The sequence below is a fragment of the Kwoniella pini genome, chromosome 10 (assembly GCF_000512605.2).
Source record: "Kwoniella pini CBS 10737 chromosome 10, complete sequence".
Classification (NCBI taxonomy): Eukaryota; Fungi; Basidiomycota; class Tremellomycetes; order Tremellales; family Cryptococcaceae; genus Kwoniella; species Kwoniella pini.
The window spans coordinates 322,486-346,657 of NC_091725.1; the positions used below are offsets into that span (position 1 = coordinate 322,486).

The following is a 24,172-nucleotide window of genomic DNA, read 5'->3' on the forward strand; positions in this document are numbered from 1 at the left end:
TAACTACTAAATTCAAACTATCAACACCAACGGAATCAAATTGGAATATCCCCATATAACTTACATGTGGCATTCTTCCTTTCTCCTTCATCTTCGTATATATTGTATATGCACAAACATACAGAGAAATATTGTGCAAGCTTGCATGCAACGTTAGAGTTCTGTGTCGCATATTTTCGTCTGCCATACTTTCGAGATTTACATTTCGCAGACTGTCATACGCATCTACTGATCTATTGGATAACTCTACTATTTAATACTAATTTAATCCTATATAATACCCATGTATCTAACATGTAGATCCTGCTCAAACATCGAGCATTTTTCAAATCATCCTATCAAATAAAAAGCTTTCATACGACATCATATCAACCCCAAAGCTTTTTGTTTATCCTTGATAGCCTCAGCTAACCTTTGGAAACCTAATTCAGTGTCCTGCTCAAGATCCACAATGGAGAATGATAATCTGACGTTCGGTGATTTCCTGCCGGAGGGGTAGAATCTATTCAACAACAACACCAACACAACGGGTCGCGTTAGTGTCTCTTTCACAAACTCATGTTTCATCATGCCAACTTAGAAGAATGTGGCAATACTCACGCCATCCCAGGTACGCCCAATACACCTTTCGCAAGTGCTTCATGCCTTATCAAATCGTAACTATCTTTGATCCCACTTGGAGAAAGGTCTACCCAAAGGAACATCCCAGCAACAGGTGACACCCAAGTAGCCAGGCCATCAAGGTATTTATGAGCAACAGCTTCGAATTCTGATCTTCGTTCGGCATATAATTTAGCGACTGATCGACCATGTGCTAAGAATCCGTCGATACCCCCTGGTTGACAATACCAATATCAGCAAGCAAAATCCAATCCATCCATAAGCATTTGATAGTCGTCTTGAATAACTTGTGCGGATGATTCGACGATATGACTTACAATGCTGCATTAATCTCAACGTGACAGCTTGAGATACACCAGACGTGTGCAAATTCGCACCAGCTGTTAGAACGTCAATAGCCTGAGTAATTTCTTTAGGTCCAGTAGCGAATCCCTGTTCCAATCATTGTTAGAGTCCAAAATCTTAGAAGACTGAACAGAGCACATATTACTCACTAGTCTCAAACCAGCTGAGAGAAGCTTAGAGAAAGAATCAAACCTGATGACATGTCCAGCTTCGGGATACACCTCAGTTTCCAGTTCAAAGTAACTTGGTATAAGTTCGGTAGCGAGGTAATCTATAAACGCCGTTAGTCATCGAAACAAGCATAGAGCGCAAGATATTTATACGAGCTTACAGTATGGATCGTCTAAGGTTCCAGCATCAAAAGTCAACTTCAAAATGTATAGATGTCGATCTTTCATCACTCACCCTCAAAGACCAGAATATTGTATTTTTTACAAACCTCCAATACTTCAAGTTTCCTTTCTCTAGGTGCGGAACATCCTGAAGGGTTACTTCCAGTCGGTGACGTGCTGATAGCCTTCATCAATCATCGATACCTGCGAAAACAAACATGGATTACTTACTAAAGAACACGGGGTCTCGTTTTTCCCTCGGGCCACTGTGATAAGATCCTTTCTAGGTTCTTGGCGGAAAGACCTTTGTCATCAACGTCAACCTCTAGTCAAGCCAAATTACGTCAGCCCGCGTGACTTGATTGGGTATATTCTGTGCTCGATAAACTTACCGACCATTTCGGCACCCAGGAGTCTCAAAGGAGGAAGTACACCTGAATAAACGGGTGTTTCAAGTAAAACTGGATCACCAGGGTTGAGCAATGTATGAAATCCCTAGGAAGGCAGAATTCAGATTAGATTAGCTTTTGCACGAACGATATTTACGGACATGTCATCTTGAAAAGAATTAGATGATCATGCGGATGAATGAGTACGTCATTGGCGAGGGACTATACTACATACTTTAGACATCAAATCCTGACTTCCACTCCCAAAACTAACGGTCCAACTATCATCTTTCTTCTTATTATGCACTTGAGATTGAAGATCAACAGCCCAATTCACTAATTTATTCAAACCTGGGGAAGGTGAGTATTGTAATGCAATGTCCAAATCTTCTGAATCAATCGTTATACTTTGTTCTTCTCCGCTTGAAGATTTATCTAAAGGAGATTTGAGATTTAGGGTAATTGATGAGAATGGGAATGTTGTGGGATTAGGTCGACCGGCACTACATCAATAATCAAAAGAAGATTAGTCATGCAGGTCAAATTTGGGGTTGGGAGTCTCTTAGCCCAGGTCATTTTGGTCTGTCTAAGGGATATTCTTGCTTGAGTCGAAGTATGACAATTTATTATGACGGCCAGAAATGGTGGGCATGAAGTGGGCGAAATACGGAAACATACAGCTGAGAGCCATGACGAATATTAGCTGAGACATCAAAATCATCGAAGTACAAGAGCAGATGACTCACGAAAGAGACAATACCAGGTCCTTCAACAGCCATTAAACCTCTGACTGAACTCCGCGATACCTTGTTCAGCCTAATACGCAGTATTGGCAATACCGTACCAAAGTTTTATGACTCACTACCATCAATTTGGGTAATCTTTGCTCTATCACTGAGATATTCCCTTGCGCTGAAAGATTTCGTAGTTGTTCCATTTCCATTTCCATTCCCATTAGGATGATTTTCGATTTCAGCTCCTTTCGTAGCTAGAACAGGGTGTGTCTTGGCGGGAAGGGTTGAACCAGTCTCAATATCTCCCATCTTTTCGTTTTGTATTTTTAATGGTATAGTACCGAACAGATCCAACCAAATTTGAACAATCGGATGATCGTATATATATGATTTATAACAGTATCAAGAAAAGCAAGCAAATGTCCGGTGAGATAGTAATTCGAGTCATGAAAAACAATCAAATGCAAGATAAGAAATACTTTTGAGTCATAGCTTTAAGAATGTCCGTAATATGCGGATGCAAATACAAATGCACTTGCAGATCAGATCTTACGAATTTATTATTATACGGCCGTATCCGACAATAATATGGGACACTTGCCGCGCTTATCTGATCAACAGCAATAAGCGTATACTCAATTACATCATGAACCGAGTCTAAGGACATTAATACGCTATATTCTTAACAGCTCGAGAAGCTAAAAGTTGACAATCTACGAGATTCAGCCTGATGACATTATGATAATCACTTTCATATTGGATAAAATACGAAACTCCAGATTACGCTTTGGAAAATGCAACTCCTTCTAATTTACCTTCCATTCTCGCTCTTTTCTTCTTACGTCTATATATAAATCCAATAATGAATAAAATCAAGAATATACCAATACAAATAGCTTTCAAAAGAAAAGAAAAAGAAAAAACAAAAGGTCAACTTCATCAATCAAAGCAATGAGTCAATTTATTGATAAACTCACCAATAGTAGCTGCTCCTGAATTTTTCTGCCACCAATCTAAACAATCATTACTATCTGTTCCTTTTTCAATACATTTATTTGCTCCATCAACTAATGATCCACTTTCTGTACTGAATAAAATATCTTCAGTATTAGTAGCAGTACTACTACTACTACTACTACTACTACTTTTTTTAGTCTTTGTAGTTTTTTCAACTTCTTTTTGTTTCGTTGTTATTGTTTCATCATCATCATCATCTTCTTCTTCTTTTTTAGCTGAAGTAGTAATTTGAGCTTTCTTTGTACTTGTTTCTTGATCTTCATCTTTGGAAGTTGATTTAACTGAAGTTGTGATTTTAGTTGATGTTGATTTATCATCTTTTTCATCTTTTGTTGAAATTGTGGGTTTTAATGAAGAAGTTAAAGTTGAATCTTCATCTTCTCCAAGATTGAAAATAGGCATTACGATAATTGTTTTACTTTTTTTGGGAGTATAATGATGAATTGATGAATGATTGATTTTTATCTTTTTAAGTTGATTTTATTTTTAATTTATATTTGCTATTATTTTTAAGAGCTTATTTTCGAACCATTTTATAATATTTAAAAGAAGTCTAATTATGGGTTTTTTAAATGCTTTCGTTTTCCAGATCGATGGAATTTTAGGTATTACAATTTAATTGTTTTTATATGTATCTACAAAATTGAGATATGGTTGATTCGATATATATCAATGATTAAAGTTAATTCAATAAAACCCGTCAATGAGTTTAGCGATATACACATACATATCCTTTGAAGGTATGTAACCGAACGGCTCCTCTGTAAAGTTTCAAATATAAAGGATGCCAAAACATTGATAATATGATATGATATATTACATCAAACACTATTACGACTTATTAGGGAAAATATGTTTGTATGCATGAATAGTGAATTTATCTAAATGAAGTAAACCCAATAGAAGAAAAATATCTCTCATCTATTATAAATCCAATTTAATACCTCTAATAAAACGTATCACAAAGAATCGCGTGATTAATCAATAAAATAACTACCTAATTTTTTTTCATTTACTCTTCCATCAATATCATTATTATCTAATTCATAAATTGTTTTTTTTAAAGATCTTTCCCAAATTTTCCAAGGTTCAGAATTTTTAACAAATTTAGCATTTAATAAATTAAATAACCATTTTTCAAAATATTCATTAAATGTAAACCAAAAAATTACTCTATAAATATCTAATTTATCTTTCCAATTAGATAAATCAATATTTTCACTAAAGTGTGATTCAAAAATATTGATTGATGGTATTGAAGGTGTAGGAGCGTAATTTGAATAAGAGTACAAGTAAAGCCAATATTCTGTTCGTCTAAATCTAATGAATTTTGTTAATAAATCATTTGAATAATTTTCGCTTATTTGAGTTTGAGATGAAAAGAATTCTTCAAATAAATTAGATGAAGAGACGGATGTTAATTGTTCGGGAAATAATATTAAAGAATGTTGAGGGGAAGGTGAAATGAGTAAATTAGTGAAGAAATATGGATCCGAACTGGTTATGATCAATTTTGAAGTTGAATGACCATTCGTTTCTCCGTCAGCAATGCCATTGGTGTGCCTAAGTTGCTTTGCTGACGATTTGTTCGATGGACTGGATAAAATAACTAAATCTTTCCTTCCATTCTTCAACTTGATTTCAAGATCGGTCCTCATATAGCGACATCTACTTTTTGCCCATTTTTCAACGATCTTCCTAGCTTTGATTTCGGTCCAACCAATTTCTTGTCTTTGCATTGCAGATCCAGCATCAACCATATTATTCTGAGGAGGATTGAATAAAGATGATGATCCAGTCGTATGATGTTCAGGTCTAGGAAACAAAGCTAATTTCTTGATATAATGTAATTTATATGCTTGATAAAATGTTCTAAAAGTTACACTCATCAGAGTGAAAGGCCATTTACATAATAGATACAAAATTTTAAATATCGAATATGGTTCTAATTTCACAGGTGAAAATGGTCCTGATTTTAAGGTCGCAACGAATTTCACTTGATCATCTGATGACAGTACTTTGAGTAGAATTTTGAATTCTGGCGGGTTCAATTTGTATGATTGTATATCTTGATTAGGAAAAGGGTTGGTGATATTACATGAGTAAAATCCATCTCGAGAATTGAAGGGAGATACGTGAAATGTTCTGGGAAATTTAAATGCTAGATCGTATCTATAAGAAATGTCAACATAGTGTCAATCTTTTGGTTGCGGTCCGTTACTTACCCCTTGGCAGGTTCTTGACGATACTCGGATGATGGTTTGAGTACATAAGCGTGTCTGTGTACATGTACGATTAGATTGATTCTCTGCGATGATAAGAGTCCTCGGTGGGAAAAAAAGCGACTCACGATTCCCCAAAACTACTATGAACTTCTAAAATCAGACATAATAATTCACCAACTTTCGTTTCATCTTTAGTTTTACGATATACAAACCAAGTAGTTAAAGGATTCGGACCTTCCCAACCTGCTAAACTAGGAAGAGTAATCAACCAAGCTTTTCCAATTTCTTCTCTTGATATTCCAAATTTCTCTTCCGTTAAAAGAGATTCCAATTTTTCTCTAAAACCTTGATTACCATGAGATAAATAATCTTTTGTTCTTATACCTATTAATTTAGTTATTGGATTTCCACCATATTTCAATATACGAAATGGTAAATCTAGAGAACAACTTTCTATTGAATCGATATCGGCTGTTAGATATAAAAGGGAATATGAGAATCCATTTTTAGCTGTTATAGGTAAATGTCTTCCATGTGAAGTTACTGCCGGGTAAAAATAAGATGGTAGAGCATTTTCTGATGGTTGACGAGAAGGTGAGAGGTATGAGCGGAAATGTAAGAAAAGAAGAGGTAATAATCCTACTCCTATTGCTGAAAGTGAGATAGGGATGCTATTGAGCAGAAATGACATTCTTGATCAAGTAGACAAATTTACCGTAGCTGTCAAGTTGGGTCTCAATAAGCAATGTATAAGAGCTTTACAAGTCACAGTAGAATCGTACATACATAAAGTCTTTCCCTTTTATCGTACACTGCCTTCCTGGACACGACTTGATGACGATGCGATCCGCCTTGTATGCGTTTCCTTCGTCGTCCCGGATTGACCAGCTTCTAGTCCATTCTGCACATCTTGGTAAGACGTCTTTAAGCAAGAGTGGGGATGAAAAGTAAGTCCGGATTTTGCGCCCTTATCGAAAATGGGGGTGATGTTTAAGGCAGAGGATAAACGCATCACAATGAATCCTGATTGCATCTGCATCATGTCATGAACATATTCCCATTCAGTTAGTTACGTTTACCATCGGATATTAAATCACTAAGGTACCAATCATCATCTAAGGGTGCAAGCCGATTTACCGAATTACGATTACTCGTACAGCTTGAACCCCCTGTTGATGAATTATAGATCATAGGCTATTCTCGACAGCATTCTATGTGCACGAGGATAGTCAAAGACCTCCGGCGTCTAACACCATCTCCTGAAAGAAGCATAGACTATCTCGCAGCGCACAGCATACAATGTCTTCTTTTAAAACATCTCACTTCTTACCACTTCCCCCACTCTCACTTCGAACACCTCCACCATCATATCGCAAACCTACAATCATATCAACGTACTCACATCTACCAGATAGGAGCATTCAACATGATGATTCTTCGATGACTTATTATAGAGCTGCTCCTATAGGCGCAGATTTAAATTACGGATTCGACAGAAGAATAGAACGGGACGAAGATTTAGATGAACATTTAGATGGAGTTTGTGATGCTCTGCGTCATGTAGAAGAAAAAGGTGGTAAAGGTGAAAGGAAGGGAGGTATAATTACCTGGAGAGGTATGATAACCAGGTGGGCTCCTTTACCTGTTATAAAAAGCATGTATGGATTAAGCTAATATAACTCGAATTTATAGGATTATGACTGCCCCGTATGAGGATCGGGAAGGATGGGAAATGACAGCCATAGCGCTGGATGGATCTGTTTATGTAGAGCTACATGATCCGCCAGACGTTCGTGCAAACAGGTAATTCCTCTGTCAATCATGATGAGAATGTTCGCTGAATACGATGCTATTAGGCGGAAACAACAATCGACGTGGGCATGGCAAACGTATATGGGATACTCATTCGAGTCGTTCTCCACTGTACCGGCGGAGGCGGGAACTGGAGATAAGGACTTCCCAGAAGGCTGGGGTGGTGATGTCAACACTAATGTACAGGTAAGCTGGCGATTACCACAGACATTGTGCATACAGCTTATGTCAGTGTGGTATTCAGTGGTGCAAGTCAGTGAGATCAGCTTATGGTGTATAGACGAAAAGCTGAATAAATTTCCAGCGTAGTACGCTCAGCAATAGGTGATATACCTCTATGTCTAGGTGGAGAAGTAGATTGTGTCCGAGGTGAGCAAATGATTGTATCGCTTCTGCTGTGTAAGGCGCTAATCTCTGGTCGATGTTCGTCCATTCAAGCCGAACCAGGTACATCACATCCTGGACTCGAAAGTTGCGTAGAGCTCAAAACGAATAAGGTGATAGAGAATGAGAAACAGGAATTCATCTTTCACAAGTGAGTTATGAATATTTGTCAAGTATCATATGTTTTTCCAGCTAACAGAATCCTTCGCTCGTTAGGAAATTGCTGAAACATTGGGCTCAAAGCTGGCTGCTGGGTATACCTGTGAGCTCCACGAATCTCAGCTGATTTAGCACAAGTGTAAGGATATCTGAAACATGGTTAATAACAGGAAGTTCAAGTAGGTTTCCGTGATGATCATGGTATATTACTGAATCAAAGAAGATTTGAGACCGAGAAAATACCAAGATTGTACGTATAATTTGGATTGTCCTGTCATTGCTCAAAGAAAAAGCTGAAGAATATTTGTTCAACGTAGTATCGCTTCGATACCTTCAGCTCATCCACCTTGGACACCAAATCCATGCTTACATTTCCTTCATGCAGTTCTGAATCTCGTTATCACCAACGTCTTGCCAACAGATCCATGCTCAAGGTATACTCCTGGAAGCATAAATCCAGAAGATGACTTACCGCCAGCTACGATTTGGAGGTTCAGCTTCATACCGCGTAGAGGTTGTGAATTATATAAAGTTGGGGAGATGGGTGTTGATCAAGATGGAAGATGGGGAGGGATGTTGAAAGAGGATTATGTCCGTTGGAGAATGGGATGAGCTTTTGATCGTCAGGAAACACACCGTTGCTTATATGAGGCGTAATGTTGTGTTACATTATTCTTCAAGCCCAACGTCGTAAGCGGCGACGTGTAGCGGGATTTGCAGTACCTGCAAAGACAGACTATCACGAAACCCCAGCTGTGGATTCATACATACATTTGATCATATCCTGATAGAAGGTACTACTATGTTATCCTCAATCTTATGTAGTGAAAGTATGTAATTCGTAAGGTCTAACCATATTCTCATCTAAGAAATCGATCAAAGGTTGAAAGATAGGATTTCCTTGATGATATATCCTTTCGGACTAAGTAAGAATGAATAATATAAAGTCAAATCATCGTAACCCATATATGTTCAAATTAGGGGTTTTGATAATTGTTCTCGGACAATTGAATAATGTACTTACATCTTCAGTTTCAAACCTTTCTACAATTATGAATTTTGCAGGATTTTCTAAATCTTGTTGTACAGTCCATTCAATAGTTTCTGGATCTTTTCTAACTAATAAATCAGAAAATATTCGTATTAGATTATAATTCAAGGATTATCACACTGAATGGATGAATCTTACATATAGGTGCTGATTCAAGAATTCGATTTTTCATAGCTTCTATCTTATCGGCCTTGGCCTCCAATAAACAGATCATAGTGAATACCATCTTTGTATCGTTGTTTCTTTGTTTCGCTATGTTCAATGTATGATGAAGAGCAAAGAATATGATAATATGTATATGTATACTGATTCAAAGGAATTCAAATACTCATTCATGCATTAGGTTTATATACATATTCTCAGTAAATGGAATCAGGGTTTCACAAAGTCATCTAAACGCTGTAAGATCTTATTAAACGCCCAACCTGTCCTACCATATCCTTTTTCTGCATTGGCGATGTAATATTGAACGAAGTTATGTATAAAATCCTATATAACAACACACGAGCGATAGATTGTTTAATGATGGATAAAATGTTTCTCAATGGGTTTAGAGACGTTTGAAGTTATAAGATCAATTGTTTCTTGATAAATTGGATTTTTACGGTGAATATCGGTTAAAGACTGAAAAGTGTCGAAATGTTAAATTGTCAGCATGATTAGAACCCATTGAACATTGCGAAACCTAATAGGACGCATCATGTGCACGATGAAATAAGCTGGATAGGAGGAAGGTTGCGAGAGGAAGAAGAACTTCACAGCTGCTGAATATAATAGGAGAATAGAATCCTAGGATTTAAGACAAATCAACTCAAGACTTACCGATTCACGTTCATACTTCTCAACCAAAGTAATCTTTTTTGAATCAGTCAAATCTTGTTGTACGTTCCATTCTACTGTTTCAGGGTCTTTTCGATCTGCAATTAGATGAATCGGGATAAAGTCAGCCTTATTCATGGTGAGAACAAGTGACTATTTCCTGTTTTCATCGCTAATTCACTCTGTTTGACACAAGGTGAGACCAATAAGATGCTAATCTGCAATACCTGCTTCACACCATTTCTCACAGCTCTTATGAAATAACGGAGACGACGATAACTCACAAATGGCAGCGGCATTCAATAATTTCGATTTTATATCATCTACTTTGTCAGCCGGGAACTCTAAAAATAGCACTACGATGAAACCCATTTTCGTCTGTTATTTGTCGTTTTGAATATCAAAAGTGGAAGTGCAAAATTATCAGAACGGAAACGATGTTGATAGCAAGATGGATCAGATGAATTGTTAAAACAAATAAGAATATATCTCTGGTAATTTATATACAAGTATAGCTCTGATTCGTCTTGCTAATCGTCTTGATATGACCTAATCATAATCACGTCGTTCACCTCCACTCCGTATATTCCGGACCGGCGTATGGTGGAGAATCTTCATTTATCAGCAGCATCTAGCTTGTACCATTCCGATCATTGTAGTGACATCGAATCAACACAACATAATCTTAGTGACATCAAAGCAGTTTCCAAAAGATGAATGGATCGCGCATCTCTGACACTCCACTTTTGTAAAATCTCCAAAACTCAATCCCTATTGAATCATGCATCGTAAAATGCGAAATACCCTGTTCCGACGCATTGAAGAATTCTTACTGCCGGGTAATTCAGCCAGACGCAATGACTCGATAAGCATATGACCTAATCAGTGATCAACTCAACGACCTGGCATTCATGCTTCGATATGATGAGGTTCATTTGGCTTGACTACATTTTCCCTTAACCAAGCTACTGTCTCTGCGAAGATTGGATTTTTCCTGTGAATGTCGGTCAAGGACTAAGAGATGTATATAAAGTTAGTAATCCAGAATATAATGAAACAGTTGCGATGGTGAACTAGAATACTCACAGATTCCTGATCGTATCGTTCAACAATTACAAATTTCTGTGGATTGACTACATCCTGTTTCAAGGAGAACTCCAAAGTACCTGGATCTTTCTCGTCTGTTGATGCATTCCGCTTGGTCAGTCTTGACACCTTCATAATTGTATCGGGAAGATGATTTTAGAAGAAATAAAAATCTCATGAGGAGCAAATGTGAAGCTCGAGGTATTTCATTCGACTCACATATCTTACCCGCTTCCGTTAATCTTGTTTTAACAGCTTCTACTGATTCCGGTTTTGCCTCAACAAATACGACAACAATGTGGACCATCTTGGACCTCGTTCTTAAAGCGATGTTCTTTCCACTTTGGCTGATAGTTCTGACAGAAAAGGCGTTACTTGGAGAGAATGCAGATGATGCTAATGGGATGTGGGATTGAACATCCACAACCAAATAATGATTTCATAACTGGTCATTACCGGTCCGGCCCCGGCGCATGTCATAATTTGACTTCTCGAGTGGAGGTAGATACTCAGAGCACCTTGGGGGTTCTATCGTGCAGTCGACGCATCGACGAAACCAAACAGAAAAACAACAAGTCAAATAGAAAGGCTGATCACGGTCATTTGGGAAGCATCGTTGTATTCTGCGGAAGCATCATTCGGGCCAACATTGGATATATTCATGTATACGCCTGAAAATTGGTTGGAAGAAAGCCAACCAAACATGATATCGACGAATTCAAATTTCCGGGACTCGATCAGCAGCCATGCAACCCGTCTATAAGGAGGTCTATCACGATGCATCAAATCTATATCATGGGTGGCGTTACGAAGTGAGCCGCCAAAAAGCGGTATAATATATGGAAATAACTAAATAGGCGTATCTCAAGCAGTCGAAAGTTCTGCCTTTCTCTTATGTGCTAGATTATCATCCAAAGAAGGTACGATTGGGAGATCTCCTTGGTCTGTTTTCTGATCGTAATATTGACCTTCTTCCTGTTCGCCTTGAATGATATCATCTGATTTGTCAAGTGGTGAACCTTGAATTGCGTTGTTTTCGTAATATCCTCGCTTAATATCACGTTGGTATAGGTAATGAACTAAAGTCGCTAATATCAAACCCATAAGTACGACTATGAGGTTTTGAATCAGCTCGACTTGCCCAATCATGCTAATAAAGTGAAAAAACATACAAGCAAGGGTCGTTGGGAAACCTTTTCTAAAAGAAGGTGATTCAGTCTGAGGGAAAATAAGGATAGTAACCCATGCGCTCATGCCATATTGCAACCCTATAGATAATGATACGATAACCGCCCTCTCTGCTGGGTCTTTCTGACAGATTTCTTGGAACCAAGCAAAATAAACGGCAGTAATGTATTGTAAACCGGTGATCAAAAATGCCGCCAATATCAATTGATGCGAACCTGGCCACGCAGCGAGAATGCCAGTAGGCAAGATCGAGAGGATTGTTACGCCAGCGATCACCAGGTACCTCTTGCCAGTATAATCGGCAAGGAAACCCCTAAGAGCCAACAGCCTCTTCGTCAGCGAAAGTAAAGAATCACCGTGGCTCGGATGCAGACTCACCATAAGACGACACCAACACTTTGAATGACATTCAGGATAGTGGGAATAATGTTAACTTTTTGGACACTGTACTTCTTGGTGGATTCTGTATAGGAAAAGCTCTCAGCAGCAACTCTGAGTTTCACTCATCAAGAGGTGCGAGGGCTTACTCAACCAGATAGCGATATATCCTCCATCTGCACAACCGAGACCGTAGAAAGTATATGTGATGGGAATAACCCAGATGTCTAAGTTGATATGTTAGCCCGAAGCAATTCCATTAAAGACAAAGCCAGAAATACTCACGCCATCGCTTGAGAATTCTGGTCAAAGTTGTTCTATCAAGTTTACCATTAGAACCTCTACCGACTCTTGCCATCCTCTCTTGAGCCAATTCAAATTCAGCTTCGGTGAGATACCACCGTTTTTGACCCTTCTCAGGATAATCAGGTAATAGGATCAAAACGAGCAGACCACATGGAACAGTTATGATACCACAAATGATGCTACAATATATGTTAGATTGGAAAGATCTCAGCGGAAAATCATGAGTCACTTACTAGAGCCATTGCCATCCTTCTAGACCATATCTACCACTCATTGACGTATATACACCAGCTTGAATATAACCTGACATCATCGCTCCTGCAGCTGAGGTGAACTGGAGAAATGTCAGTCCGAAGCCACTACAGTCCCTTGGATTTCCTGATAGAACTCACATGAAAGATAGCGGTCCTCTTGGCTAACTCAGTTGGGGTGTACCAACTTCCCAAAAGATATACACCGACAGGGAAGAAAGCACTCTCGGTGATTGAAACCAAAAATCGTAGAGCATACATAGAACCAGTGTTTTTGACAGCGGCTTGACAGAAGCTGCACTCAAGTCAAATCAGCGCCGGGAAACAATCAACTGATCTCGCCACTTACGTCAACAAAGCCCAAGCGATCTCGCAAAATGCAAGCCACAGAGACGGACGAACATATTGTACGATAAGCTATGCAGAAACGGTCAGTCCTTAACCTTGATTGCGATATCCAACTCAAGCATGACTAACAGTTGATGGAACTTGCATAGCAGCGTACCCCGCTGTATAGAGAGCAACAGCATAGGTATATTGATTCCCAGTCCAACCCAAATCTTCTTTCAATCCAGAGACATAGGCATTTGTCACTACCTTCGAAGTCAGCTTCCTTTTGGAACGATATATATCTGGGCTTGTGGACTTACGATTTGTCTGATCGAGGTATTTACAGAAGTAACCCAAACAAAGACATGGTAGAATACAAAGATCCAGCTTTAGCAAAAGTCTACGCTCTTCTGGTGATTTCAAGTATGTATCGGTATCCCATATGAAACTTCTGATAGCGAGCCAAATACCGGCGTCCGCTTTCTTCTGCTTGAGGGCTACTTCGTCAGAAGCCGGAGGCGCTACTCGCTGAGGCGGGTATAGTGTCGTAACCGTAGACATGCTTTATATCTTTATATGTACCCAAACGAAAAGGCACTAGTAGGGATTTGTGTCCTTTCTGTTAAAAAGAGATCGTCAATCTTCCTTTTATCTTTCAATTTCACCGGTTCATCTCCACATATTTTTAGTCGAGATAAAGAGTCGGGTTATGATTTTTTTATCTCTGTGCATCGATTGCGACATGACAATGTAAACGACGGACTGATAACATGTTACGAAATCACGTATACAACAAGGGTTCGCAATGCAGATCAAGAGGCAGAAAGATCGGAAAAATGACGAGTAAATTTGTAGATAGTTTTCGTAATGACGTGCTGATGTACCATCGGCTTAATCCGCTTACCGTATCTTCGGGGTTTAGAAGATAACGAATATCTTTTTCCTTATCATAGCTCCTGAATCACACTTGTACTTCTCCAGCATCAATTGTAAGCAGATTTAGCGAGCGATCAACCAGTATCCTTACTGATGAAAACGTCAATATGCACCATTACTCCGATCTGCGTTCCTCTGAGGCTGATGAGAGTATTCTTATCGCCCTTGAATTGCAAAATCTCGAGGTATGCAACTTCTGAAACGGAAACGATGGGAACGACCTAATCGAGGTTAAGCGATGTAACCGATGCGCCCATATCATGGCGTGACTTAACCATAATCAGCCCTCACGTATAGTAAAGCCATCAAATTATCATCTCGCGTATCAGTTAATGATAAGATGCCAGAGTAATGATGCGAATAGAATAAAGCTGCGACGATAATTCTGACTAGCATGCATATTTTGTACCTGCTTCTAATCAGAATTCGATAACATCTAAAATGTCTTTTGTCAAGGTGAGTTTGCGGAAATGCAAAGAAAAGTAAACATCTGTGACATGGTGAACTGATGGAATGACTGACTGATCAGTACGTCGCTTTCATTGCCAAAGAAGGCAAAAGACAAGAACTCTTGGATCGTCAGTAGCCTTTCCCTTATTTGCACAATATCAGCTGAAAATAGATGAATCATAGTTGTGCTTGAGATTCGAGATGTAGTATTGGCCAACGAGCCCGGAACCAAGCTTTTCCACGTAGTTGTCGATCCTGAGAATGGCGAGATTATTACGTGGCAACATTATGAGAACGAACAAGCTTTAGAGGATCGACATAATGGCAAAACACATGCCAGTGAGTGTCACCCTCGATTTATCTTGAAAGAAAACAAATCGGCTGATCTCGTGCTTACAGTATGGGTGGAAAAGAAGGGCGACTTGGTAGGAAGTTTCGTTTCGAGAAAATTGCCCTTCGCCTGAGCATATGCAGTAGACATATCTGTGACAGACTTCTGTTTCGGGTCTAGTCGGGCTCATAGGCAAGCAGCACAGTCTGCATTGTAATGAGGGTGTCACATGACTGGATCCTGAGCTTCCGATGGCATGTCCAATTGCGGAATACAGAACTATTCTATTGAGCTGAAAGATGTCCGCATTAACAGCCGACCGAGCGAAGGAGGATCTATCCCGACTCTTTCATTCGAGGTGAAATGGTCTATAGCCTTCCCGCAAGTCATCGGTGGGCATGGTCCACTCTAAATCTCGCTAGGTTTGCAGGCATATGACTCTGATATCTCGGCAAATCGCCTTCCAGTGTGATCAAGCCCAACCTGTCTGCTCTGAATATATGTCAGCCAACCAAATGCGCCTATATCCAGATACGTTGAACCCGCCTCCTCTGAGATCAGGAAGAAGTGAATCCAGTAACAATAATCTTGATAATGATTAAAGCCTTGATGACGGATTCTGTGCGGATGTAACAACTAGGAGCTTGCTCAATACCCATGGTTGGATTATAGATCATTTAGGAATACAATCCAGTATTTCATGATCATTTATGCATTGAGCGTTATTAAAAGAGTATATATTATATATGCAGGTATATTTAGTTTGATATTTTTACAAAATTTACAAATTTACAATCAATTATCATTTCCAAAAATTTTATCTAATTTATCTCTAAGTATACCTCTCATTCCATTTTGTTGTGATAACAAACTCCTAAGATCATTTTGTAATTCTCTAAGTGTTAAACTTTCTTTACTTCCTGTATTGACTCCTCCAGAAGACTGTCTTCTTTTAGAAGTAGTGGGTAAATCTAAATCCATATTTTCTTGATCAAATTGTTTTTCATGATCAGGAAGTAATGAGTGTCGTATTAATAATTGTGTAAAAGAAACTAACGACGAAGTTTCCAGTATATGCTGTTGTATTTCGTCTAAATTTGAACTTTGCTCAGATTCCACTGGTGATATATCAGAAACGGTGGTATAGGTATCATTGATGACTTCAATTGGTTCATGAGTATCATTATGCCCGTCGATCTTTAACACCAATCGTTCTAAGTCCGGTCGTTCGAACAAATCCTCTTGAGGGGTTGAGAGTATTTCCCACGATTTGCTCAATTTGATGATTGTCAGATTGATATTCCTGATCACTCTTAACAAAGCCATAGATCGAGACGCAATGATAGGGGTCTTTTGGAAATGAAACAGATTTATTTCCGTTTTGGCCTCATCTTGACTTTCTACAATTTGAATTTCCGCTTCAAGTCCGATCCGCTCCTCCTCGGATGAAGGTGTATACAATGTCGATAACAGTCTAGGATGAGATAGAGAATAGTTGATATTCTTCAGTAGTCCAATTACACTTATCAAATAATCTTCCATCAATCCATGATATCTAGTAGACGAATCATTCTCCAATGCTGATGTAATACCATAGAAGACATCTGTGATCAGTTCTAATTCATTCAGGCCTGCCAATGGAATGGGGGATTCTCCGTCCCAAGATAAAGATGAGAGTATCTGTTGATTTACCACCCTGATGAAGGGAATGACATCATTCTTGGTGAATGATAAAGTGTCTGGTAGAGTCGATAAGAGGGCTTTGATGACTAATAGCATACCGCACCATGCATCATGACTTGAGTTACCTAAACCAGTAGAGGATGGAGGTACAATTTTACCATGTTCAGCTTGAATAATAATAGCGTTGTCGGAATAAGAGGGGAGTAAGCCTGAAATGGCCAGCTTTTCGCAAGTAGTCGGATTACTTGCCAATGCCAAATGGAGTAATAGTATACTGGAGATATGTAAAGGCAGCTTATCATCCGCAATACGACTTCGAACTAGAACTTCTAAAGATCTTCCAATCAAGTTGAACCCCTGTACTTTATCTAGCCATATCCCATTTGTATTGCTACTTGTACCAGTAGCAAGCTTACTGAGTTCGCATATCACCCCAATAATCATACTGAGGTTGCCTGCAAAAGCAGTTTGCTGGCTGTTCGCGGGATTGAAGCTTCCTTTGATGGTGGACTCAAATGCGATGTCGGCAGATTCAAGTACGAACACAGTCGAAGCGTCGATTATCGACTCTCGAATCGAAACATTGGAAGTGGTAATATCAGAACTCGAGATGGCTTGTAGAAGCAGATAAAGAATTCGGAGGACTGGTTGATGGATTTCTGGTAAAGTAGGATGTCGAAGTGAAACGATAGGCGGGAAAGACTGTGAATTCACTATTAAAGCCATGTATGTCGATAGTTGTTTAAGCGATTCCGGATCGGGTTGTTGTGACTCTTCTGTATCCAAGGCGGTTTCCAGCAGTACTGCTAAGATAGACAAACGCTCCACTTGAATAGCAAGCATCACATCGCCCCCTCTATCTTCCTCAGCGACAGTCTCAGAGATAGCCACAGCAGCCTTCAGTGATGCATTGATAGCTAGGTTGTCTCCTTCAGTCCATGCTGAAATGGATTCTGCCAGTTGGCGAAACGATCGTGTAAGGGCGATGTCGGCATCAAGCATTGACCAATTCAAATTGAGCAAGTCAAGTGCAAGATTTACGGTAGACTGATTAGTTGTGGAATCCTGGACGATGATCGTTCCATCTGCAATGAGAGTGTCAGCTCAACATGTGATCAGGCTGCTATATATGAGAGAGCTCACCATAGAGATAATCTCTTCCGTATTCTCGCTCACTAGCCAACTTAACAGTCTTCAATCTACTCAAATTGCCTCCACTCGCAAGAATCTTCTTGGACTGTTCTTCGTGTAGATCTGGTACACACGAATTGTGACAGCTCATCAAAGAAGCTTCTTGAAGAGCCGAGTTGTTTCTGAAGAGGGATAATACCAATGTTCTAGCTTTACTTTCAGGTTCGTCGTCGTTATCATTGTTTAGGGCGTAAGACAATTCCGACGATAATAGTGAAGTAGCATTTGCTTTAGCTTGAACCGAACAAGCATACCTCCTAATCCTGTGAGTGAAATCCTCCGAATGCATTGATAGTGAGAATGATGGTGGAGCGGGCACGATCCGAGTTGACAAATCAAAAACTCCTTGCCAGAAGTCAGCATCTGTTCGCAGATCCGTTATAGCTTTTTCAGCTCCTGCCGATCTCATTATGGATTGAAGGTAATTTAAGACGGCTGCCAAAGTATGAGGGGATTCTTTGAAGGAGAGCTCCCAGGACGTTATCTCTTCGATTGCCGATTTCAGGGTCAAGCCGAGTTGAGTATCCTTGACGACGCCTATGCAAGCTTGAACACATCCGGCTTGAGTTGATACAACAGTTGATAACAAATCCCATCCGGCAGATCGGACATCAGGATCGTCCGCTTTCGTTGCGAGTTCCGAGAGTCTCTGGCCCGTCTTCATAGGATCCCGTAACATACTTGCCAAGGAGGGTTTATGGGGGTCTTGAGCTATGACTTCTAAGTATACTCTGAGAGTCTTGAATATGTTTATAACGTTACTTATTTGAGCAGCTGGTGCCACAGCGAGTTCGAAAAGCGCGTCGACGAGTTGTACTTTATCACCTGCCGGTAAAGCTACTGGAATTCCAAACAAAGATTTGGGTAATGCCACGGCAGCGGTACCAATCATTGAAGATACTCGGAATAAAGTCCCAACGAAAGCTAGCGATTCATCCAGACATGTAGCCACCTGTTCAGCATCTGCATTTCTTCTCGTTCCGATCAACCGAGGTATCAAGTAAGATGCTTGAGTGATAGCGTCTACTAATGGTCTATAAGTCAAAGGTGAAGTTGAGTTGATGAAAAGATCGATCAGAACCTGGGCCGAAGGCGTTGGTCCATTACCGTCAATTGAAAGCGGGTGACTGAGAACGGTGTCAAAAATTCCGACGAGCAAGGAGGACAGTTCATACTTCTTCGCTACGTCTTTGTATCTCCACGCTGAGAAATTGTTCCATATATCCGCGAAGACCAGGTGTAAGGCGGATCTTATGATGACTATATCCGATTCCGGTACATGGTCCTCATTTGTGACTAGCGTATGTACCAATCTGAGCACGGATGCAGTCAATATGTGTTCCCCCTTGATGGAATCCGATTGGATGAGAGTAATTACACTTCCTCGTTTTTTACCTGTGACGTCGAAGAAGCCCGAAGACCGCAACGCCGGCCACACATTGCTTTCGGGCGATGTGATTAGAGATTGAATGATATCAATAGCTTGAGAAATCGTTGAGGATTCAAAGGTGAGTTGTTTGTTTCGACTAAGCTGTAACACCGTCAAAGCGAGGTGTAGCAGATGTTGACCAGATTTTAGGTGATCTTCTGGACTGAGGTGTGTCAGAACAGTCGACTTGATATATGGGGAAGAGTGCAATACTGAGTGGAGGAATTTGATACCGGCCGCCAGTATCTCCGAAGTATCTGACTGTATATCCAGATCATGTACAGACAAGTGAACGCTGTCAGATGAATTGGCAGAGTCTGGAGATACTCGCTCATCTAGTGACTTCAGACCAGAAGCAGCTCCTAAGATTTCCAGAAGCAAAGGCCATCCGGAAATGATCTGGTTGTTCCACATCACTTGGCTTGAATTAGGGGCACCGACGATGAACCCTCTTGATCCTTTGGGTATGCTTGCGCCTCCAGGCAATATCAATGATTTCGTCGACTCGACAACTTCCTTTCCACCATCATCCTTTCCTATGTATTTGCACCACGATGATTCGACTGTAAGGGTTATACTTGGTAAATTTGAGAAGTAATGTTGTACCTGAGCCGCGGGATCGGTACCGTACTCTTCTGAAGGACTCGCTGATGATTCTGACCCAACCAAAGAAGCAAGTGTGCGGAGGAGATGCGCTGGTTGATAAGGAAATTGACTTCGATCAAGAACGGAACGTCTCTCTTGGTAGGGGAAATCGTCTATCCAGTAATCGGCCCTCAGGATGGCTGAATTGACCAATGAGCCCTTCGAGAAAGTCAGTACACTTCTCATCGTTCAAAGGTTCAAAGAAAGGAGTTTGTATCTCGCGAGTACTCACTCCACCGAAAAGCAGTTCCCAACTTCGATACAGTCCAGGCCGATCTGCTATGCTTTCCAGTTGAACAAGCTCAGACAAGCCAATTAGGAGATCTGGATATATATTGTTAGTTTCGTTCGGACGGGCCAGTCTTTGGCGCTACGCTCACCTTTGAGAACCTTTCTGAGGAACAAGCCTACGTCGATCGCACCATTATCCAGACTCAGGTCTTTATCGGATCCCAATAGCGGGCCCGAGAGTATTACTTCTAACCAAGGGAATAAACCAGAAGGTAATCGCAGACCTCTAATGGCTATATCTTGCCACGTTGCACCATTATCATTCGTGGGAACCCTATCTGGAGGTAAAGAACGAAGAAAAATCGACCAAGCGGCACAGATTATTGACATTGGCCAAATCGGTAGGGGCGTGGATGATAATTCGGGTTCGGGATAATGAGGTATTAGATCATTTGAGTAATCGACGATGAATTGATGTATAGATGAAATCTTGCTTTTATCATGCAGCAAAGTATCCTGGACACGGTTTCGATCTGCTTCACTGTCCGACAAACTCCCCTCTTGAGGTGAGACAACCTCCGATAGACATAACGACTCCAAGGCTATTATCAACATCAAATCTCTAATTCTGGTACTTATCCTTGTACACTCGTACTCAGTTTCCCAGATATCTCTATTGGCCTGTAAGGTACCAAAAGACGACATGATTGCGCCCTTGATCAATCCCTCGGAGATATTTGACCGACGATAGCGAGATTGGATTAGGAGGACGAAAAGTAGAGTTAGGTATTGTTCTTGCAGACGCAATTGGTGCGCCGCCCTTTTTTTCCGGCAAATTGTCAACCTATGTAGGCATACAGCAGATATAATGTTCAGATCGGTAGACTTACCAAAATAGGGCTGTTGGTCCTCGTTGTTTATCACTCAGGTTCCTCTGAGCTAATATGCTAAAATTTCTGAACAGATTTTCTATATATGACGAAGTGTCTTCGCCTATGATATCATCAATGAAGCCAGCTGCCAAATCTCCTAGACTTGTTGAGTTCATATCATTATCGTTGGATAATTTGAGTAAGGTAAGAATAATTTGTGGCAAAGCTAAGACTTCTTCTGAGTACCATAACAATATCCTTTCTAATGACACAGATTCCTCCTCATCTTCCTTTGCTTCGTCAATACTGAATGTGTGATACGAGCTAATGATCAGATAACTTGACACTTCATCTATATTGAGGATTTCTGAGAATTTGTTGGATAATGACCTGGTCTTTTCGTTAACTGTAAATTGGACCTCTGAATAAGGTAATGTGAAAGTTGATTTCGATATTGTTGCTTTTGATTTAGCTGTAGGGGTACCAAATGGAGACCATGGTGCAGCAAGCTTCTTCTCATGATAGGTGAGGAGAGCTGTTAATTTGGGTATAGATATAGTTGAAGCATCTGACTTTTGAAGTGTATCACGTATTGTGGTCAAAGGACTGTTATATACAGAGCCATTAGCTGAATTATACCTGGTGAAAAGTAGAGATCAGGCAGGCTTACCAGAGATAGTCATCCGCGTCCAAGAGGGTGGAAGGCCCTGCTTGAGACTGTACCATTTTGTCAGTCCTATAAACTGTTTTTATCTTAAGATCAAGTTAATATACAGTAGGATTCTTTTGGGTTTCTGCATTGTTGAGATTGATTTCATTAGAATACTTGAACGCGAGAGAGTTGAAGGAAGTTACCACGTGATCATGATCCAATGATCGGAAGAGGAATGTGACGTGTTATTTCATTTCATAGCATTAAAACCTAATAATTAATACCTTATCAAAAGATCACACTAACCCTCCTCCCCTTTCCCCGCATTAAGCCGGATTGCATATAGGCCATAGGCTATTGATGAACCTCTTGTTGCCTTTTCTTCTTGACCATCTTTTGTAATCCTTGCTAAGTTGACACACGTTACAAACCAAATCGCTTCCTCTGACTAAGATGTCGAAATATCCATCAGGGTCAAATGGCCCAACAATTATACCACCTCAACATTTAGAGTCAAAGCGAGATAGGAAGAGAAGAGAAACTGTTAATAAGATTGAGTTGCTTCATGATGAAAGTTGGCGAAATCGAGATGAGTGAGTTGTCCTTCATCAATTCTAAGGTAATCATAGTCGACTCATCTTTGGGGTGAAGACCGAAGCATGTTCCTATGATAGCAATTGTTGACGGATGATCACAACTGCATAGAAAATTCTCAGCATTATATAAAGAATATCATTTAGATAATAAATCAGTCAATTCTCAACCTCCTACATCGGCAAAATATCTTTTAAGGGTATATCCTATGTCAATTGAAAGAGATGCTTTATTAGAAGCTGCTGAAATAGAATATCAATACAAGTGAGCAACTATTGAGCTTATAACTTTCATACTCTGACTATACTGATTTTTCCATTGTAGAGCTGGACAAGCCAAAAAGATGTACGAATCAGAAAGAGAAACTATCGAAGCTCAATATTGGGATGCAAGAGATCAAGTTCGTCAGAGACTTTTAGCTTCTGTTGAAGATAGAAGGAGGAAATTGAGAGAAGAGAAAGAAGGTGGAGATGTTGTGACTGGTAAGTCAATTCGCCTCCTACACAGTACAATCTTCATTTCGATATCTAATAATCTCGATACTGTGACTTAAGCTAATGATATTTCCATTTTTCATTCTGCTATAGACACGTTATTAGAAGCACAAATACGTCCTCGACCTACACGTAAATTACCTATACGAAATCGATCAACTTCATCAGCTCTACATTCTAGAGGAGATACACCTTCTATTCTTAATGGAAATTCAAATGGTAATAGTTCTACATTTAATGGAAATTCAAAACAAGAAGAAGTAAATGGTATAATAAAATCTTCTGATATTTTATTACATTCTTTAATTTCACCTCAATTAGCAATAATTTCAACAGATGATATAATTTCTTCTTCTTCTTCTTCTTTAATTGTACATCCACCAATTAATGGTCAATCTTATATAACAACTCATCAACCTGGTAAAAGAGGACCAAGAGGTAAAAATTCAAATATATCTACAATAAATGGAAATTTAAATATAAGTAATAATGGATTATCATTAGATAATGAAATTTTAAATAATAATAATAATAAAGATAATAATTTAAATGTACCTGGAACTGCGACTGCACTTGGAATTGCATCAGGTCAAGTTAATCTAAATTCAACAATATCTGGAAATTTATCAACAAATTCAATTGGTGGACCTGGAGGACCTAGATCAAGAGGTGTAGGTGGAACAAGAGATCAAGCTTTAACTTTAGGTAGAAGTTTAGCAGATTTATCAAAAATGACAACTGCAAGTCAATTAGAATGTTCAAGTGATTGGGCAAGAATGCAAGGTAATGGTGGAAGAGGTAGAAGAACAAGAGGTGATTGATGACTCAACCATACGTGAATCAATCACTTCAGAGTTGTCGAATGGATTTTATGAAGAAGAATAGTGAATGAAAGAAGGATAACGTCTGGGTTGAAGTACTTCCTCAGGGAGTGAGTGGGAAAGACAAGATTTCACACGATTTATATTATTTTTTGTATTTCGATTACTCTACATTTTTCTTGTTTGTACTATCTTGTACATTTCAGTCTATGTATAATGCGCCGTGACAACTAGAATCGTATCTCTTATCGCATTGTCGTTTGTAGTGAACCAAGTAATGTATTACGACGCAATCAGACTGGACCCGGATCCGATCTCTCCAAGCTCTAGCAATTGCATAACCATCAATATATAGTATATAAGCATTTTCAATCTAGGGTAAAGAAATTCTGGATATATCACTACATCTCCGAAAC

At 39.5% G+C, this 24,172-nt stretch overlaps 11 protein-coding genes across 11 annotated transcripts; 3 read left to right on the forward strand and 8 right to left on the reverse strand.

Moving 5' to 3' along the window:
* Window positions 1-363: 363 nt before the first annotated feature.
* On the reverse strand, window positions 364-2,730 carry I206_106916 (uncharacterized protein; the record flags this gene model as incomplete). Its single annotated transcript, XM_019157259.1, has 11 exons — window positions 364-502; window positions 601-835; window positions 939-1,053; window positions 1,116-1,237; window positions 1,298-1,309; window positions 1,372-1,475; window positions 1,530-1,623; window positions 1,691-1,793; window positions 1,923-2,190; window positions 2,366-2,477; window positions 2,550-2,730. The coding sequence occupies 11 exons, from the start codon at window positions 2,728-2,730 to the stop codon at window positions 364-366; spliced, it is 1,485 nt and encodes a 494-aa protein (XP_019009977.1).
* A 471-nt stretch (window positions 2,731-3,201) lies between these two features.
* On the reverse strand, window positions 3,202-3,840 carry I206_106917 (uncharacterized protein; the record flags this gene model as incomplete). Its single annotated transcript, XM_019157258.1, has 2 exons — window positions 3,202-3,317; window positions 3,399-3,840. The coding sequence occupies 2 exons, from the start codon at window positions 3,838-3,840 to the stop codon at window positions 3,202-3,204; spliced, it is 558 nt and encodes a 185-aa protein (XP_019009976.1).
* Window positions 3,841-4,415: 575 nt separating this feature from the next.
* I206_106918 (uncharacterized protein) lies at window positions 4,416-6,354 on the reverse strand (the record flags this gene model as incomplete). Its single annotated transcript, XM_019157257.1, has 3 exons — window positions 4,416-5,610; window positions 5,664-5,717; window positions 5,789-6,354. The coding sequence occupies 3 exons, from the start codon at window positions 6,352-6,354 to the stop codon at window positions 4,416-4,418; spliced, it is 1,815 nt and encodes a 604-aa protein (XP_019009975.1).
* Window positions 6,355-6,962: 608 nt separating this feature from the next.
* I206_106919 (uncharacterized protein) lies at window positions 6,963-8,630 on the forward strand (the record flags this gene model as incomplete). Its single annotated transcript, XM_019157256.1, has 9 exons — window positions 6,963-7,291; window positions 7,356-7,466; window positions 7,520-7,661; window positions 7,720-7,727; window positions 7,780-7,844; window positions 7,914-8,010; window positions 8,076-8,121; window positions 8,189-8,268; window positions 8,336-8,630. The coding sequence occupies 9 exons, from the start codon at window positions 6,963-6,965 to the stop codon at window positions 8,628-8,630; spliced, it is 1,173 nt and encodes a 390-aa protein (XP_019009974.1).
* A 205-nt stretch (window positions 8,631-8,835) lies between these two features.
* I206_106920 (uncharacterized protein) lies at window positions 8,836-9,295 on the reverse strand (the record flags this gene model as incomplete). The annotated part of the gene is made up of 3 exons (XM_019157255.1): window positions 8,836-8,940; window positions 9,043-9,137; window positions 9,208-9,295. The coding sequence occupies 3 exons, from the start codon at window positions 9,293-9,295 to the stop codon at window positions 8,836-8,838; spliced, it is 288 nt and encodes a 95-aa protein (XP_019009973.1).
* A 293-nt stretch (window positions 9,296-9,588) lies between these two features.
* On the reverse strand, window positions 9,589-10,260 carry I206_106921 (uncharacterized protein; the record flags this gene model as incomplete). The annotated part of the gene is made up of 3 exons (XM_070203426.1): window positions 9,589-9,693; window positions 9,892-9,986; window positions 10,173-10,260. 3 exons carry the CDS (start codon window positions 10,258-10,260, stop codon window positions 9,589-9,591), a joined length of 288 nt encoding a protein of 95 aa, XP_070059527.1.
* A 537-nt stretch (window positions 10,261-10,797) lies between these two features.
* I206_106922 (uncharacterized protein) lies at window positions 10,798-11,281 on the reverse strand (the record flags this gene model as incomplete). The annotated part of the gene is made up of 3 exons (XM_019157254.1): window positions 10,798-10,902; window positions 10,975-11,069; window positions 11,194-11,281. 3 exons carry the CDS (start codon window positions 11,279-11,281, stop codon window positions 10,798-10,800), a joined length of 288 nt encoding a protein of 95 aa, XP_019009972.1.
* A 557-nt stretch (window positions 11,282-11,838) lies between these two features.
* I206_106923 (uncharacterized protein) lies at window positions 11,839-13,988 on the reverse strand (the record flags this gene model as incomplete). Its single annotated transcript, XM_019157253.1, has 10 exons — window positions 11,839-12,086; window positions 12,147-12,475; window positions 12,541-12,625; window positions 12,690-12,767; window positions 12,826-13,025; window positions 13,080-13,180; window positions 13,239-13,392; window positions 13,447-13,514; window positions 13,575-13,690; window positions 13,748-13,988. The coding sequence occupies 10 exons, from the start codon at window positions 13,986-13,988 to the stop codon at window positions 11,839-11,841; spliced, it is 1,620 nt and encodes a 539-aa protein (XP_019009971.1).
* Window positions 13,989-14,804: 816 nt separating this feature from the next.
* I206_106924 (uncharacterized protein) lies at window positions 14,805-15,277 on the forward strand (the record flags this gene model as incomplete). Its single annotated transcript, XM_019157252.1, has 4 exons — window positions 14,805-14,819; window positions 14,893-14,941; window positions 14,997-15,152; window positions 15,213-15,277. The coding sequence occupies 4 exons, from the start codon at window positions 14,805-14,807 to the stop codon at window positions 15,275-15,277; spliced, it is 285 nt and encodes a 94-aa protein (XP_019009970.1).
* A 662-nt stretch (window positions 15,278-15,939) lies between these two features.
* I206_106925 (uncharacterized protein) lies at window positions 15,940-21,921 on the reverse strand (the record flags this gene model as incomplete). Its single annotated transcript, XM_070203427.1, has 6 exons — window positions 15,940-17,912; window positions 17,971-20,251; window positions 20,325-20,416; window positions 20,473-21,143; window positions 21,214-21,801; window positions 21,866-21,921. 6 exons carry the CDS (start codon window positions 21,919-21,921, stop codon window positions 15,940-15,942), a joined length of 5,661 nt encoding a protein of 1,886 aa, XP_070059528.1.
* A 379-nt stretch (window positions 21,922-22,300) lies between these two features.
* Window positions 22,301-23,756, forward strand: I206_106926 (uncharacterized protein; the record flags this gene model as incomplete). Its single annotated transcript, XM_019157250.1, has 4 exons — window positions 22,301-22,440; window positions 22,553-22,705; window positions 22,766-22,923; window positions 23,029-23,756. The coding sequence occupies 4 exons, from the start codon at window positions 22,301-22,303 to the stop codon at window positions 23,754-23,756; spliced, it is 1,179 nt and encodes a 392-aa protein (XP_019009968.1).
* Window positions 23,757-24,172: the final 416 nt, after the last annotated feature.